The sequence below is a fragment of the Apus apus genome, chromosome 5 (assembly GCF_020740795.1).
Source record: "Apus apus isolate bApuApu2 chromosome 5, bApuApu2.pri.cur, whole genome shotgun sequence".
Lineage (NCBI taxonomy): Eukaryota > Metazoa > Chordata > Aves > Apodiformes > Apodidae > Apus > Apus apus.
In genome coordinates this window covers 50,363,954-50,381,491 of record NC_067286.1, presented here as the reverse complement: position 1 = coordinate 50,381,491, position 17,538 = coordinate 50,363,954, and the positions used below count along the sequence as shown (strand labels likewise).

Below are 17,538 nucleotides of genomic sequence, written 5' to 3'. Positions count from 1 at the left end.
ACCCACCTTGCTTTCTGATCCATTGTTTTCTCCTCCATTAGTCATTAGTTCAAGGATTTCAGGAAGGTGACCTACAAGGGCATCCAAAACCTATTTAAAGAAAGGCTGCATGAATGAGGTCTGAATATTAACTTGACTTAATTTTTATTTCACCAACATCTGCTGACATCTCTTATGTTGCTATTCTCTCACATCTAAGTATAATAAAGTTAAATAAATAAATTTTTTAAAAAATGAGATGCAATGTATTTGCATTGATGAGGACTAGGATTTTAAATATATGTTTCAATGTAGTGGGCAATATAAGTATCATAGGTTTCAGTTTAGGAAAACAAACTATAGTTTTAATTTATGTGAATACCACAATCAGTGCTTTTTAAACTATTCACAGTATATAATATTTTAAAACTAACATCAGTTCTTCAGAAACGTGTATTTCCTAGACAGTTAAGAGCCTCAACAAACACAAAGAAACATTTTTTTTATGTTAGTCAGCTGGATCTTATAAGCAACTTCTCCTTTAAGAAAACCTGCAGCTGATACATTAAAATAAGTAGCATATATCAATAGAATAACTATACTTTCAAATGTTACAATACTTGAAACTAGACTAGAGAAGTACATAATTAAATTTTTGGCACCAATTCTGACTGAAGTTGTATATAAGATAAAGCACCAAATATTTTTTTTATTATTTAGATAACTGCATAGGAATAAAACCAAGGAATTTTTCAAAATTACCAGCTGCTTCTGAGTCTCAACCTTCAGGTGTGTTTAAGATCTTTTAAGACAGGTCTCTAAGTAGGTGTTCTATGAATGCTTTTAATTTTATTGAAAATATATCACAAAGGGTACCAAAACAAGAAGGATCACCATAAGGGAAAATTCATTTTTGCATGCCATATCCAAAGATCCCACATAGAACACAAAGATCAGCTATGGGAATAACTGGTATCACAGGAAATGGTGATTTTGTCTCAAACATAAATATTTGTCTTTTTTTCAAAAAACAGCCTCACTATATTGTCTGTCCTCACTATATTTTCTGCAACACAGCTGAGTGATTCATGTTTTCCAGAGGTTGAAACTGAGGTATGACAGACTAAACTGCCTCATAAACACTTGCAGTTTCTGTGCCAGATCTTGGACTGAAACTCTTCTCATATATCTTGATCTTTGACCTTTCTCATCTCCTCTTCAATTACAGAAAGGAAAATAAAACAAAGCAAAAACTTTTACTGCTATCCATTATTATTTTAATACAGTATCAAAACCAAATCTTTTCACAGAATTGGTAAGGTAATAAATATTATATCAATTAAAACAATTTAGAATTAATACTTTCAAAAGCTAATAAATCCAAAAGGGGTTTACTAAATGCAAACACCTTCCTGTTTTCCTCCGTTTTATTCACAAAACATTGCCATACTTCTGAAGCATCTGTGACACAGAAATAAAAGCTGTTGAACATTTCAAACAGCTACTGTACTGTCTTATGCAGAATTATTAAACATCAAGATAATTTGCCTCAATGTAACAAGCTAAAGAAAGTTCCAATAAAAGCATATTACCTCCAGTGACTCATCCTGTAACAGAGTAACCAGTTCTTTATGTATTGTATACACACCAGAATTTAAAAGCTTAGCAACCTAAAAAATGACAGGAAGACAGCAAGATCAAACATTCTTTCATTCCCTGGCATCACAATGACTGCAACACATGTGCTTATTTCACAGCAACCACAAAGAAGGGACACAGAACAATTGTTTATTATCAGCCTTCTAAAGTTTAAAATATGCTTATATAAAGAACATAAGTCAAGAAACAGGCTTATTATCTAACCATGAAACATGCTTTTAGCATTAACTCTTTGCCACATTTATTAAAAAAAAAAAAAAAAAAAAAAAAAAAGATTGCACTTGCAAGGCTAGAAAAACTCATTCTGGAATATTCAAATGTATTTCATGCTCCTTAGGGAGACAACAGTCAGTCTGCTATATACTTTACAAAAAACATTAAAAAATTGGCTTAGTCTGTGCCTGTTGTTAAGTATCCCCAACCTTTCCATCTGAAGTTTCACTCCTTCCTTCTTCGAATTTTCTTACTGTGATTCGTAAGTCACATATAAGTTTCTAAAAACCATCAGCAGTCCAACACTTCACTGTTAAAAACATTTTATAGCAAAGATGAGAAAACTTGAGGAATGAGATTTTTGCCATATGGAATACTTAGATCATGTTTTTAATGGTTTTTGTTGCTTATATAAGCCAAGTGAAAATAAGAGCTTACTTCCAATCAACATGAAACTTTAAGGAAATGGCTACAGGAAGTTTGTTTTTAAAAAATAATAATCCATACATTGCTCACTTTTGGGCTGTCATGTCGTTGCCTGGCTATTGTGTCACCCATCACTAAATGTACATTCAGACCAAGGTATAACTTTTCAAGTGTTTTTTTAAATGAGCTAAAATTATTTTCTTATACCGAGGCAGTACTGTTGAAGTCTTATAAATCTAACAGAAAACATAATGTAGAATTAGACGCTAATTTTACAATTTTAACAATTACCCTGGATTATCATTTGTTAAGGCATAAATAGATAACAAGAACTAGAAATCCATTCAACTTTCTTATGCTGGTGGTAATAAAGCCACCATAGCTTCATTTATTCCTCTACTAGTGATTTAAATGCTTTCAGCAAGCTGCTTAGCTTACCAATTTCATCAGCAACGAAATGGGATTAAAGGCTACCTCGAGGACTGAAACACAAGGATTCTCAGAAAAAGCAATATGAAAAACATGAAGATCTCCCTATATGGGTTACTGCAATCAAGAGAGAGTGTATTTTCATTTCTGGAATTTATTCCATATAGCTAATAGTATCTGTGCAGTAGCACATTTTTTAACTTTTATGAAAATAATACATATTGTAATTACTACAATTGCTTATGGTTGTGGTACTAGACCATCTACATTTCTTCTACATTTTGCTCTTAAAAAGCTCACCTAGCAGTAGACTCCTGTAGCCAAATATCACAGAACTTAAAAACACTAATGTGTGTTATATGATTCATTTATACAGGTTAGCAGAAACTAAATCCCTTTGACAAACTAAATTATTTCTACAAGTTTCCTCAAGTCTTTTTACTTTGGTTGAATAGTCACAAATGTAAGCTTGAAAAAGAAAATAACATAAAATAAAAACACCTAAGTACTAACAAAGAACCATTGTAGACTTACTTCATAGAAGCTTAAGGCCATAGTATATCTGACAGGAACTTCAGGGTCATGACAAAGGCAGAAGAATATAGAATACAGTTCTAAATGGAAGTTCTTTGGATCCACAAAAACAATCATGGCCTGTGGTAAGATAAAGTCTTTTATTAACTAAAGGACCACACTGTCAGAGCTCATCAGATGAAAACATTTAGTTACAACCAGCAAGATGCTTGGGAGGGTACAGGTTGTGATTCTAAAGAAGTGTGGCATTTGTGTGTGTATATACCTGGTTTTTACTCAAATAAAGGAACAGATGTCTACCTACATACAGGGTGCTTGTCTTTTAAAGGCTGAATAAAAATAATTGTCTACTGGCTCTTGGTACAAACATATTTCTTTAAATATAAATGCAGAATGTCAAAATATAAAGCAGATTTACAGAAACATGAGTGGTAAGTTTAAAGACCTCACACCAACTTGAAAAGACATTCTGTACTGAGGGAGGAACATAATTTAAACATTAACCTAACGATTCACAGACAATCCTCAACTACCTGGAATGCTGTGACACATGGGAAATGTGAAAACTTAGCTTTGAGACTGGGTACTCTGTTTCACAGCCATTGTCTCATTTTTGTGCTCTTAATGCAGCTCCCTCTCAGTCAAAACTCGCCAACAGTTTTCTGAGGCTCTGCAAAGAGGAATCTTTCCTGGTACCTCTTTTGGACAACATCTACATTAAACTACTAACTCAAACTTTCCCGGAGAGAGCTAGAATCTAGCTAACAATGTACAAGTTGGGAATAATTTCTCTATCACTCATTGCAGTCCTATTTAGTGCAATACATTCACAACACTAATTAGTTAGCCTTAAATGAATGTTACTTACTGGGAAATTGTAAGCACAGTTCTTCCTCACTAAAATATACTTCTTTTCCTGTTCCAGAGTTTGAAGCTGTAGTTGATTATCATTGTGTCCATTTTCCTGCTGTAAACCCAGAGTGGAAAGCTTCTTATAAAATTCCAAAAACCGTAAGTGCTGTTCAGGAGTAAAAATGCCTTAAAAATAAATAAAAAATTAAAAGTTTACTTTCCTCATTACAAATGCTATTAATAATGTTTCAAAACAAATCTTATTTATAAATCTATTAGTCAATTTCTACCCTTCCTTTCCCCTGCCTTAAGTCTAGCAAAGTATCATTAGTACACATGATACAGAAAAAGTGATTACAGAAAATGGACACCTAATAGTGAATCTTCATTTCTGTTTAGATAATTCTTGAAATACTCAAGACATTAACTGTAGGACTGTGAATCTGGTTGTTCCACTAGCACTATTTTTTTCTTGATTAAACTTTTAGATCTTAATGGAACTCAGTCCCATGAAGAATGCATGGCTGCAGAATAAAGAATGCATGCCTGATGGCTGCAGAAAGTTGAAAAACTAGACCATGTTGCTACAGATAATAAAGAGGCATAAGAGTTAAAGCAGGAAACTCAGAACACACTGGAATGCAACTAGCAAGATGACTCAAAAAATTACAAGTAGTTTACTAAGTACATTACTAATAAGAGAACTGTCAAGGAAAGGCTTGGTTTCTACGCAAAAGAGTGAGGAAAGCTCTCAGAGATTGGTATCCAAAAGGCTGAAATGCCTAATGCTTTTACTTTCTTACTGAAATTCTACTAGTATCATCAGGCTTAGCAATATTAAACACAGTGACAAAGATTCAAACTTTGAGAAGGAACAGATCAGTCAACACTTAAACATGAGATGTTTTTGAAATGTGCAGGGTCAGATGTGCTTCACTCTAGTATTTCAAGTACTAGCTACTGAAATCTTAAAAAAATGAGATATCAGACTAGAAAAGAGTTGAAGTGGTACTGATCTTCAATAGTTGGAGAACGGAAGGACAAGCCATATACTAGATCAGTCATGTTATTTAAAAAATGAGAAGAAAAATCAAAAAGTCCACTTGTAAATACCAAAAAGAATACAAGAAAACAAGTAGTAGCCAAGATGGCAAAAGTAAAACCAGTCAAACTGATTCCATTTCCTTCTACTACTGGATAACAGCACCTGTGAATAGAAAAGATGCGGTGAGATGATGCTTTTCACAAGCAAAATAAGGGATCAGGAAAGTGAGATGAAAAACCAGAAAGGTGTTTCAAAACTCTTTGGAAAAACAGGTAAGAGGAAGTTACTGAGAGCTTACTGACATGACTCACATCCTAGTTCTGGTACTACTCAGTATTTTCAGTAGCTCTTTGGATGTTGGATTAGAGACTTTGCTTATCAAATATTCTGATATCATCAACCTTTTTTGAAAAAAAAAAAAAAAAAGAAGAAAAAAAAGGGCAGTTTTTCATGCTGAAAAAAGTAAATAGCAATATAGCTTGCAAGACACATGAAGTTACTCTTTCAACTTGCCAGAGTTCAGAGGTCAAAAGAGATCAGCAACTGAAGTCATTTAACCTAGAGAAAAGAATACTGGGAAGATATGATTAAAACAGATTGGACTGCTCTAAGTCTACGTTTCTGTAAGTAACAGTTTGACACTGTGGGACAGCCCTTTGGAGCTAATTGTAGTGAAGCAACGGTCACTATAATAGTCTCTAACAGAATCATTAAGGATAATTTATTTATGATCTGTAAAAAAGATCAAAAGGTTTAAGAGTCATTCTGTGCTGTCTCTCCCCACGTAAGCTCTGTGTAGAGGGTATATGGTGGGCAAAATGATCAAGAGAAGATCTGTGTGCTCAAGTGAAAACCACAAAAGTTACGGGTACAGACTAGGCCTCAACTGCAGCTGGGAGTCCACATGCTGTTAGGTCTCCTTTCTACCCTGAAGTTCCTCATGGGCCACACTCTGTGCTGTGCCCCAAAAAGGATATCAAACATAAAAGTGAACATACACAGTTAACACCATGCTGTGTTTTCAAAGTTTTCCAGTTTCAAAAATTCAGTCATAAAATTCAGTCCAGAATATCCAAAAAGGAATAAAAAAATCAATCAGTCAAACCAATAAACACAAACCACTCTGTTTCCATCTCTGCCTCTGTCTAAACAGAAATAATCCAATAAACAGATACCCAAAGCAGACATTCAGAAAAGCCAGTATTTATGAAATAGATTATTTCAGACTTTTACTTCCTTTCCCAGCTATCATTTCATTTGATACATTCAAATCTGGATATTTGTCAAGGGCCCCCAATTCTCCAGTCTTCCCTCTCTTTTAAGATTTTTTTTTTAAAGAACATGAAATCATACCATATAATCCATTACATAGTTTCCCTAAATGGAAAGATAAAGAAAGTAGGATAGATTCATCTGCTTTGAAGGATTTTTCGCAGAAAGATTTCACTAAGGGGAGCACAGTTTGACTCCTATCATCTGAAAAACACAAGAAATTTTCAAGTTAGCTATGGCAAACATGATATCATAATCTAGGTAATAAATTTTAACACCTCTGTGTTGTTTTTATGCTTATTTGTAGGGAAAAGGAATCCCACAGTAACAGATGAGACAGACAATAAAAGAACAGTCACTAACTTTGTTCACCAAGAATACAGGAGACAAAGAATACTGCAGTACTCCTAAGAGTAAGATTCCTACCATAGTAGTAATACAGGGAGATCAAGATCAAACATGAACATGATAGTAAAAAAAAAAAATCTGGACAAGTTGGAAGAGAATTTTTCCAACCTAATAAGAAGAGCTTAAAAATCTTTTGGTAAACAATAAATTCACAGAGAAACAAAATAATGAAGGGCGGGAAAAAGAAATTAAATTATTTGGAAATTAAATTAAAATCCAAGCACTTTGCCTTCTTATAAAATGAAGGAGTAAATGTTCAAATAAATTTATGGGGTTTGACTTGTTTTAAATATAAGCATTGTATTCTTAAAAGTTCAAGTTTTAAAGGGATTAGGATCTTTTTCATGGCTGATCAACACCAAAATTCAGCAAGTATGTTTGAACAAAATATTGACCTGAAACAATATTTTGAAATTGTCGGAAAGAAAACCCAGGATACAGTTTTGGGTCATCTACCTTCAAAAAGTTCATTTTGCAGCTCAGCCACGAAACCAAAAACCTCACAAACCAAATTTCTAGAGACACATTCCTTACAAGCCTATAAATAATCCCTGATTGCTTTCTCTAAGTTGTTGGGGTTTTTTCAATATATTTCAAAATAAAATCAGAAATGTCTGCATTCTTCAGACAGAGCAAAAAGCATTTAAATACATTTGTAAGATGCATTAAAGCATTAAGAACTGGGCTAGTAAGCCTGAAGTGAATTCTTACCTGCATCAAACATATCGAGCAGATTCACTAATGTCTCAAAGGCTGCAAGGCGCACGCTGCTGCCCTCATCTCTTGCCAGTTCTACCAATTCAGGAAGCACCACAGTTTTTGTTAGTTCTGTCCTGCAAAGTGAGGCAAGCAGTCAAGAGCACCCCTATAATGAAACAATATTGCCATAGCAAAAGAGAATACTTCCCTGACATGCTAATTTGGATATTTTGGGGTAGCCAAGAAAGAAAAACTGACAAAGTTGTAAGGAAATGAAAATTACAGAAAAACCTCCAATCAATCTAAAGATTTTTTTACTTTGTCACCCAACAAAACATGTGAGTTTAAAGTGCAAAAATTCATCAATATAAAAGTGTTCAGATTAGCTCAAAATAAATCAGAAAAAATGCAATCTGAAAAAAACTCAAAAAAGACAGGCTACCTCCCTGTGTCAAGAAGAAAACTCTTCCGATCAAACATATGGAATCTGCTCATTGCAATGGTCCAAAGCCAAAAATTATTAAATATGACTCATGTTGGATTGAAGTGTCTGGATGAGCCTTCTTCACAGAATGCAAGAAACTACTGCTCAGTGAAAACATGGTTTGCCAATTGGTCCAAGTAGTAGCTTTTAGGCTTGTTTTGAAGTAGTAGAGAAAGGGTTCTGCTTGTCTCTTTTTGCTGTGGAAATTACTGTCTGCAAGTGTGATGCTCCTGACAACTCAAAGCTATACACTGGCAGCAGATTGCTGTATTAGGGACTCACTTTGAAATCAGTGTTTAATCAGAGGTGACTAAGGAGGAATCAAGTACTCTTGACACAGAAATACTTGTGCAGTGAGGTGACTGGCATAAGTAAGACGTAAAGAGAGTTGCTTCTTGGAAGACAAGTACAGCTTCTGTAGAAGTTACCAACCAGCTTCATTTCCCTGGTTCTTGATTTCTTTAAGAGATTAGAAAGATCTGTTCTGCAGCCCTACAACCCACAACTGGGAAGACACACCCAGTATTTCCACCATTTTTTCCTGTCATGCTCATTTTTTTATTTATAGTAGCCAAGATTCCTAGTTTTGAATTTGTCTGCATTTGAGTTAAGAAGCCCATTTTGTCCTCTTCTGTGTATGAGCTCTCTTGGTCTGCTCATCAGTAAGTGAAAGCTCTTGTAAGCACCACAGCTCAAAAATGGGATCTCAGCAGTTTTTAATCACCAGAGATCTAGACTTCAAGATTTACTCTTCCCAAAACATAAAACTGCAGGGAAAAACTGATCAAATTACATGACATTAGCATTAATCTAGATGACAAAATCAAAACTATGTTTGACATTTGGAGCAACTGTGCACAAAGAGTTCAGAATATGTAATTTCAATCACAATGTTTAATTCAGAATTGATCACAACCTCCAGGCTGACACATTTTTACTGAACTATCCAAAAATACCCCTTCCAATCAGACTAAACAATGAACAGCTGTCCCTTTTGTAAGTCGATACAAAGAGTAACACTTTCAAATGTTTATAATCAGCAAAGTGATTTGCACCTTACAGTTTACTATTGTTAACAGCAAATCAAGATGCAGTTTAACTAGTATTCTTCCCAAAAGATGATTAATCATTCATATGAAATTATGTGAAAAAAATTTAGTGGTAATGTCACTATATAGCATTGGGATGGTTTTCACATTAAGCCTTTGACATTTATCTAAAAGTATGCTTATTTCTGTGTATTTGTCTTTATTTTCCTGCTACCTATTCATCTTCAACATGAAACACTGCAGTAGTTTACATACCAAAAATACCAACAGCTTACCACTTGTTAGGAGATAAAAGAGTAAAGCATCTAAATCATGAGGAAGGGACTAGAGAAAACCTGAGAAAAAGTGAGCAGTGTATATAGGTACACAACCTGCTAAAAATAAATATTGGGGAGGAAAAAAAGAAAAATATATAGAATGTATCACTAATTGTTAAGTGAGTATTTAGTAATATTAAAACAGTATTCTAAGGCTGATTAAATTGCCAGAAACACTGTCATTTGCTGCTGTATAACACCCATCTTGGTTTAGGACATTCAGTTCCCGGGTATAATACATTTGATTTAGTTAACAAATAAAACTGCTGAAAGTAGATTCACACAAACTGTGAGCGCTCCTAAAAGCTACCACTGAAACCATTTTTTGGTTTTCAACAGACTGAGCTACACAGAGCAAGGCAATCTGTGCAGCTGTACATTTTAAAACTTAAATGTCCAGTTATATGTGAAAGAAATATTCTTTAACTATACAGATATCCTAGATAAGAGTTATTTTACTCAGAATAACCTACTTAGTTATTTTTAAAAGTTATTTTGCTGTATTACATGTCACAAATAATTTTCTAAGCCAAATTAATATGATTGCTTCTCAGCTCTCAACTGTAACAGAGGTTAACTGAGAAGGTTAGAGGAATCCATGGAAATGCAGACTGTACCTCAAATAAGACACCAAAAAAAGATCTCGTGGGCTTGAGCAGTAACAAATGAGAAAGAAGTAAAGAAGGTGATAGAGACAGACATGAACATACAGCCTAGGAATGGTCAGGAGAGGAAAGGCTCAGTAGATATGGATTAAAAAAACCCCAAAACTGGTCAATCTTTGAAGATAAACAGAACCCTCTTTTTCTTTCATCTTTAATCTCCATTAAACAGAATTCAGCTTTAAGATACATAAAAATACTTGTGTAGTAAAAATAAACAAAAGCTAAAATTATTCAGTAATTCAGTTTAGTAAAATATGTGTTAAATTTTCAGTTTTACAAATACCAACAATATCCACTTACTTTTCTGTAGTCACATTATTTTAAATCCAAAGCAATCCAATATGGAAAATGTTAAAGTATTGACTGTGCTAACCTTCATTTTGTTATACAAGAAAGTAAGGAGAAAGACAAATTAATAACTGTACTGAGATGAGTAATATTGTTTTTTCACATTATTCACATCCTTTGAACTTTTTCAGGACAAGGCCCTTGAAGGAGAGCTGCATAAAGCCCACATACAATATGAGTTTGTATGCAATAAACACAATTTTATCTGGAAATCTAGAAGTCACTATCCTGCATGACCTTACTAAAACAAAGTTAATTACATGGCAGTAACACTTAGTTCTTGAAATGAATATTCATTCCCTGTATCTGAGTAAGCTAAAACACTGTCTAAACAAAGACCTTCCCAGTATCCCATGGCTGAAGGAACAACTGCATTGTTTCAGGAATTTCTGGTGGTTTATTTTCCATTGTTTGGTTGGTTGATTTTTGGGATGTTTTTAAGTAATAAGTAACACAGAATCTAAACCACAACACAGTTTTCCATGAAAATAACATCAATCATCCCACAGCCATAGGAAGGCATCTTTTCCACCAACACAGTATTAACCAACTAAAGTGCATCTTTCCCATATCTTTCAAATTATATTTCAGATTCAGCCTGATCCTTGAATCTGTTCATAAATTCACAGTTTTAAAGGCCAGAGGTACTCTCATCTCATCTATCCCTGCTTGTGTAACACAGGGCAGGGAACTTTATGCTTTCTTCAAGTCTGGAAGAGAAGTTACTGCTTTTTTTTTTTCTTTCTGACACAGTAACAGGTGGACAGACCTGGAATTTTAAAATATTTTCACTTAGGGACCAGTCCTGTATAGGTAGTCAACATGTTCTATTTATTAAAATAAAAGTTTTGACTTTTTCTGTTCCTAGATGTGCACTATTGAAGGTCTGCAAGCTTAGTGTGAAAGTTGATCCTGAACTGAAATTTGCTTACAAAACACATTTAGCATCCTTTCACAAAAAACTCTACAGTAATTATTAGAAACTGCTAATAATTGCCATAATCCTATTTTTAAAAAAGCCTAATGATATCAAATGATACAAATGGATAATTGAAATTATTTCAAGAAGCTACAGATGAACTCATTGCTTACAAAAAAAATGCTGTTGTTCAGCAATTTTACTATCAGAGAGACACAAAAATTTGAAAATGAGCCAGATGCCAACAGTCAATTCCTAAGAACGCATCTGTACACTCCAAATACAGTACACATGAATTAAGTTAGAAATCTTAAAAAAAGGTTTTAGATTACCATTAAATATTTTATAGCAAGATTTTGCATAAAGAAGCAGTTATGCAAATTTTACTCACCCTATTCCTTGAGCTATATGTTCCAATTGCCGACACATGCAAGCTCTCACTTCATACTCCACATCCTGGCAGAGTGATTTTACCAGTGGAAGAATCTCTCTTTTAATACTAAAAATGTGAATATTTTTATTAATATACAGAACAAGAATATCTAAAATCCACTCTGCAGTATTCAGATTTTACCCATATATTACTTCTGATGGCAATCTTTTTAAAAAATAATGTATCGCACATGGCAAAGGATTTTTCTGAAAATGTGTGATTATAAAAGAATATTGTACATCAGACAAAAGTATGTGCTATAATGAAAGGGGACTATTTCTAGTCATTATAATTTCCTGCTATTTTTTTAACTACAAAAATAGTAAGTAGACTTAGAGATGCTGTCCTGATTTAATAACCATCTTCAGTACAATTTCTAAACAGCCACACTAAGAATACAAAGAATTATATAAATGGAAGTGCAAATTCCAATTAATTGTCTCCAATAGCTCATCTTTGGTATGCATATAGAACCAAAAACATACTTGGGAAGAGAGTAGAAAAAGAATCTGAGATTAAAAGCTTCAGTACTGAAATGCCTTTAAGCAAGTAAACCCAAGTATTAATGTTAAATCAATGGCAGACACAAAATAACTATTTTTTATTCTATTTAAGTAAAAACACATACTAAAACTTGGCAGAACCAGCCATTGTGTTTCCTTTCACTGCCCGGGATGCTGTCATGAGTATTCATAAAATATCTCTATCCAAACCCTTATGTTGTTGCAAAACTCAAGAGAAATAGTATGAAGCCACAGACAAGCAAATTTTCAAGCCAGCTTGCACAGCCCCCACTCATCCTAGTGAAAATTAATTCACTCCTCACAGCAAAATTTGGCCTCAAGTTTCAAAAACTGTACAATGTCTTGGGAGCCTGGCATTTTAGAATACTCTGAAGTAGGGACTACTTTCAAAAAAGGCTTTTAACTACCTGCTGTAACAGAGGTTAGAAAAACTAATGCTTTATTCCAAGGTCAGGACTTTTTCAATACTCTCAAATATAAACTGGGAGGGAAATGTGAAAAAAACGATTTTTAATTATAGTATAAATGTTATGATGAAAATGGTGTCATTCTGAAGAAGAATGTGAACATGTGATTATATTCTGCCTGTTCCTGAGGCCAAACACTTCTCCTGAGTCTATACAAAGACCTCTCCTACAATCGAAATTAGAGTGTGTCATGAACCTTGCTCAGCCCACAAAATTCTAAACCTGTGGATCCAGGCCTCTTTTCAATCCTCTGAATTACACTCAGAGCCCTCTAACAGTATGTCCCAGAAAATTCTCAGCCACCTTTTTAACATGAAGCTTGTGTACAGAAATGGTACTACCATCAGTTCACTGTAAGAAGTAGGGGTTTCCTACTACTGAAGAGCAAGAAATCATATTAAAGAGTCCAACAAAAGAAGGTCTGATTTTTTGAACTTACTATGATTAACACTGTTATAATTTCTCATAAGATTCCAAGTGATCTCGAAGATTTGAAGGCTTTGGTAGCAGCCTAAAAAAATACTACTTTGACATGCTCATTAACTTTTTTTTTCCATGTCCAACAAGCGTAGCCTACATAGCCAATGAAGGCACAGATAGCTTCCTTTTGGTTACTTCTAGTTCTTTTTTATTGAAGAAAAATATAGTAATTTTAAGAAATTTATTCCCAAATATCTTGTCATATGGTCCTATTGTTAATCTATTCTGTTATGCTGAATTCTTGCATTTTGGGCCAGATCAAAATCATTATTAGAGAGTACTTCCTCAACCAGACACTGTTTCTATGCTTCCAGTAGCCCTCGGTGGATTTCTTTTGTAATGCAAAAACCACATGTGGCCAATTGCCTGGATAGGAAACACATCTGGTGAAATGCTGCTCCTAGAATAAGAGTGGATAAACGATCAAAAGAATGTAGCATATCACCTGCTTTGGGCAGGTAAGTTATTCAGATTGACTTTCATCATTTACTTCCCTCATCTGCACCACTGTCCAAACCCACAGACACTGAATCTAAGAGATGGATAGTAACAGGCAACAACAGTGGCTCCTGATACATCTCAATATAATTAGGGATAGAAAAAATACATCTATGTGGTAAATTCAATTAAACAAAGAAGTTAGGAATAGGATTCTTCTCTTAATGACAACAAAATCTAAGGTAATGAAGGTACGTTTTGTCTCTGTAAATTGAGAAGTCCACCGTTTGGGTTATTTCCTAGTAAGAATAACAATATGGAAGAATGGCATGGAAATGGTACCCATGCAAACCTGTGGAAGAACATACAAACTAAAGTTTTAAACTGATGAACATCAGCAAGTGTGTATATGCTAGTTACATAATGAACATTTTTTAAAATTATTAATTCATATCAAGATAAAGAAACCTGCATTAAAAAAGCATTTCATTTTTTCAATGAATTTTACTTTTCTTGTAATATATTTTGCCCACTAACAAAGAAATACTGGTATATGCTATGAAATTAAAATATGTGCACAGTCTACTTACATATGAGCTTCAAATTTGTTAGCTAATTTTCCCATGATTTTACAACTAACTAAGCGGGACTGAAGTGTTTGAGAAAGCTGTGCTTTGGATACAAGTGGATTCAGGATCTGTATGAGAGAAAAAAGAAAAAATGTAAGCAGTAAATTATATATTCCCCTTCTTTTAAAAAAAATCTAGGAAAAACATTTCCAAATGTCACCTACCCCTTTAATGGAAATAATCAGTACTAACAATAATGATGCCTACATACAGTAACAGTCTATTGGAAACCTGTATTTAACATTCAGTGCTAATTATAGCATATTAAACCCATATCTTGGCCCAAACAGTAGTTTATGATTCACATCACCACCACAGTTTTACATCTGTCTATTTGTGTCTTTATTTTCAGACTAAGTTGTATATGAATATTTACAGCTATTAGCTGGTAATTTTTCAGAAGTTGTTAAATATATTCCTGGTTATGAAAAAAAATAAATGCAGAGAAAGGAAAAGGAAACCTCTCTGAGGTTATTTATCATACATTTTCCCAGGAAACACCACTTTTCATATAAGGTTTTGAGGCAACAATCTCTTCCAATTATGCGTATTTTGGGGATCTGAGGGAAAGAGGTTTCATTTCCATACAGATAAAGAAACCCTGCATCTTTATTGGAGCTCTGCTGTCATTTGTTGGATGATGCCAAAAACAAAGACCTCCAGAACACAATATTTTGATATATTGTTTTTTTCCCAGAAATAATCACAGAAATCCAGGTGCCAGGCCAAGAGGAACACTGCAGAGAATTACCTCCTGTAGTCTGCCACACAGTTCCCCACTCAATCTCTTTTGCAGAGCTCCACAACGGATAATACAAAGGCTCTGAGGGTCCAACAGTATTCTAAAAGCATTTTTCTCCTCTTTTTACAAGCTGAAATTTTGAGGTGAGAGAATCTTACTAGTGTAATGACAAATAGGTTACTCAGACTAGAATTAGTACGTAAGGTACACATCTAACTGTAACATCGCATAAAGAAACAGATCAGTAGTTATCTACAAAACTGAACATTACTTATTTAGTCTTTGAACTGTGACAGCAAACACACCATGATGAGTAACACTAACTCAAATTACTGACCAAAACAAAGTCTCTCCCATGAAGTGGCCACTGCCAGAGAGAGGATGCTACTGGGTTTGGCCCTTGGTCTGACACACAGAGCTCTCTTCTATGTCCTTGAAATCTTTGACTCTATTATTTTTACTTACAACAAAAAATTAACAACTGGAATATTCCAAGTTTTCTGATACAAAGATCCTTCAAGTAACATGAAAGGCCCCTTTTGATATTTAGGTTTCTGTACAGCTGCAGAATTAACACTGCTTTATCAGTTGAGATCTTTCCAAAGCAAATTTTTTGGGCACCTTGCAAATGCATTCCTGGACACAAATCAGGGGAGAAGCTCCATCTCGTTTAAATGGCATCTTTAAAATTAAATTATAATTAGATTTTGGAGGTGACCAGAATTATTTCTTTCTTTTTACAACCCTTATTTTCATCCTTTAGAAGATTATTTTTTAAAAAGTGTTGTATTTCGATTATGCACTAATTTTAACAAGTATTTTTATACTTTACAATCATATATTTAAATGTCCATCTTTTTAAAGGTATAAACACAGTAAAATATGCCTGTTGCAAAGCTTTTAAACTTGATGAAATATGAATACTCAAGACAAAAACAAGTAAATTAGACGAGTAAAGGGGAGTGACATTATGACTTAGTAACATCTCCTTCCTCTGCTTTGACCTACACAGTGAAAAATTGCAGGGCATTATGTTTTTGGTACATCAAGAACACTGTAATCCACAATGAAATAGATCTCTAGCATTTAGTCTCATTTAGCAGAAATCAGAATTTTAGTCCAGTAACAAATAGAATGTAGTTTCTTAATGGAGACACAGGATGAGATACTATCTTGTAAACCAAAATGGGATACATGAAAATATGTTCAAAAGAATACTAAGTGCAGTGGAAGTACTACAGTAAATAGTCTTAATTTGCTAAAGAACACTAAAATTTTATAAGATGACATTCCTGTCTTGCCTTTTAGCACATGCTTCTCTTCAGTATGTTCCAAAAGCACTATAGTTTCTCACAGGCCTTAAGCTGCCACAAATCTTACTGAAGTAAAAGGGACTTTCAGGGAAATACCATCTCACAAAATATTGTTAATTCTTGTTGGTGTAGGTAGGATAATATTATTACCTCATGTCTGACAGTCTCTTTTGGTAAAGCTTCTATTACAGCAAGTAGAGTTTCCAGCCATGCATTGCTGACACCTGCTAGTAAGAAAGGGGTTATATGTTATGTTGTACATAGAATGAGTATAACGCATCACTTTTGCAGACTTGGTAGACTTGGTTCTCCCTTTTTACACACACCTCTTCAAGGAGCTATGCATCTGAAAGCCACTGAATTAACTAAATTAACATTTGAGACAACAAACTAAGAAGTAAGATAGGTGAGAAGCAAATTCTGTCCCCATTTCTTTTACCTTTTCAATTCCTGTACAAAAATGTTAATGAACCTGTTTGTTTTGAAAAGGCATTTCCCTCATTTAGAAGCATATTATTTTTTTATGCCCTCTGAAACTTTCTAGTTTTACAAGAAGCCTTTTTTTCCTTTGTATCCTATAAATAGTGTCAAATAATTTAAGAAAAACAAAAACCAGTAATCACAGAAGACACATCAAGCACACCCCCTCCATTTCCTAAGCCACAAAATTCTGGTACTTTAGTAGAAGCTCAGACTCAGTAACAACTTCAGGATTTAGTCCTTCAGACACAGTGATTTTGTTTGCTTTCATCAGAATTACATTGAAATACCAGTACATAAGTGGTCAGTCTTTTCATTCATGCAAGCCTAGATACAAAGTCACAGCGAGTTTCACTCACTGCTTTACACAGTGTGGTACAGTCACAGTCACTCAGGAAACAAAACATAGAGAGGTAATCAGGCACCAGCATAGTTGTACAGCCCTGACCTGCATCTCTGTGTTCCAGGTGCTGAAGAATGATGTGTAGGAAGGAGTGGGAATACGTGTGAATGGATACGGACTCCTCTTGCAGAATAGTCAAAAATGAAACAGCAGCTGTTAACTGCATTTCCACTCCTGCAACATGCAGCACCTCCTGTATAATTACAAATTATATCAATTTAGAGCATGAGGCAGAACATTCACACTTTTACATTCACTTTTAAAAGTGAACATGCAGCAGCCTGGGTAAACTACAAAACTGGCTGTAAAGTTATTTTATCTTAGCAGCAAT

The 17,538-nt window shown here is 34.2% G+C and overlaps 1 protein-coding gene across 2 annotated transcripts in view; it reads right to left on the bottom strand.

Annotated features, from left to right (window-relative positions):
• PPP4R4 (protein phosphatase 4 regulatory subunit 4) overlaps nt 1-17,538 on the bottom strand; it is a 64,504-nt gene that overhangs the window by 16,042 nt on the left and 30,924 nt on the right. For both annotated transcript variants that reach the window (XM_051621950.1, XM_051621951.1), the window contains 10 exons: nt 17,253-17,400; nt 16,475-16,548; nt 14,231-14,337; nt 11,690-11,797; nt 7,529-7,650; nt 6,491-6,613; nt 4,109-4,278; nt 3,241-3,360; nt 1,572-1,649; nt 7-90 (listed from right to left, as the gene is read on the bottom strand). In XM_051621950.1, the coding sequence (XP_051477910.1) occupies nt 7-90; nt 1,572-1,649; nt 3,241-3,360; nt 4,109-4,278; nt 6,491-6,613; nt 7,529-7,650; nt 11,690-11,797; nt 14,231-14,337; nt 16,475-16,548; nt 17,253-17,400 (1,134 nt within the window). The remainder of the gene's footprint in view (nt 1-6; nt 91-1,571; nt 1,650-3,240; nt 3,361-4,108; nt 4,279-6,490; nt 6,614-7,528; nt 7,651-11,689; nt 11,798-14,230; nt 14,338-16,474; nt 16,549-17,252; nt 17,401-17,538) is intronic.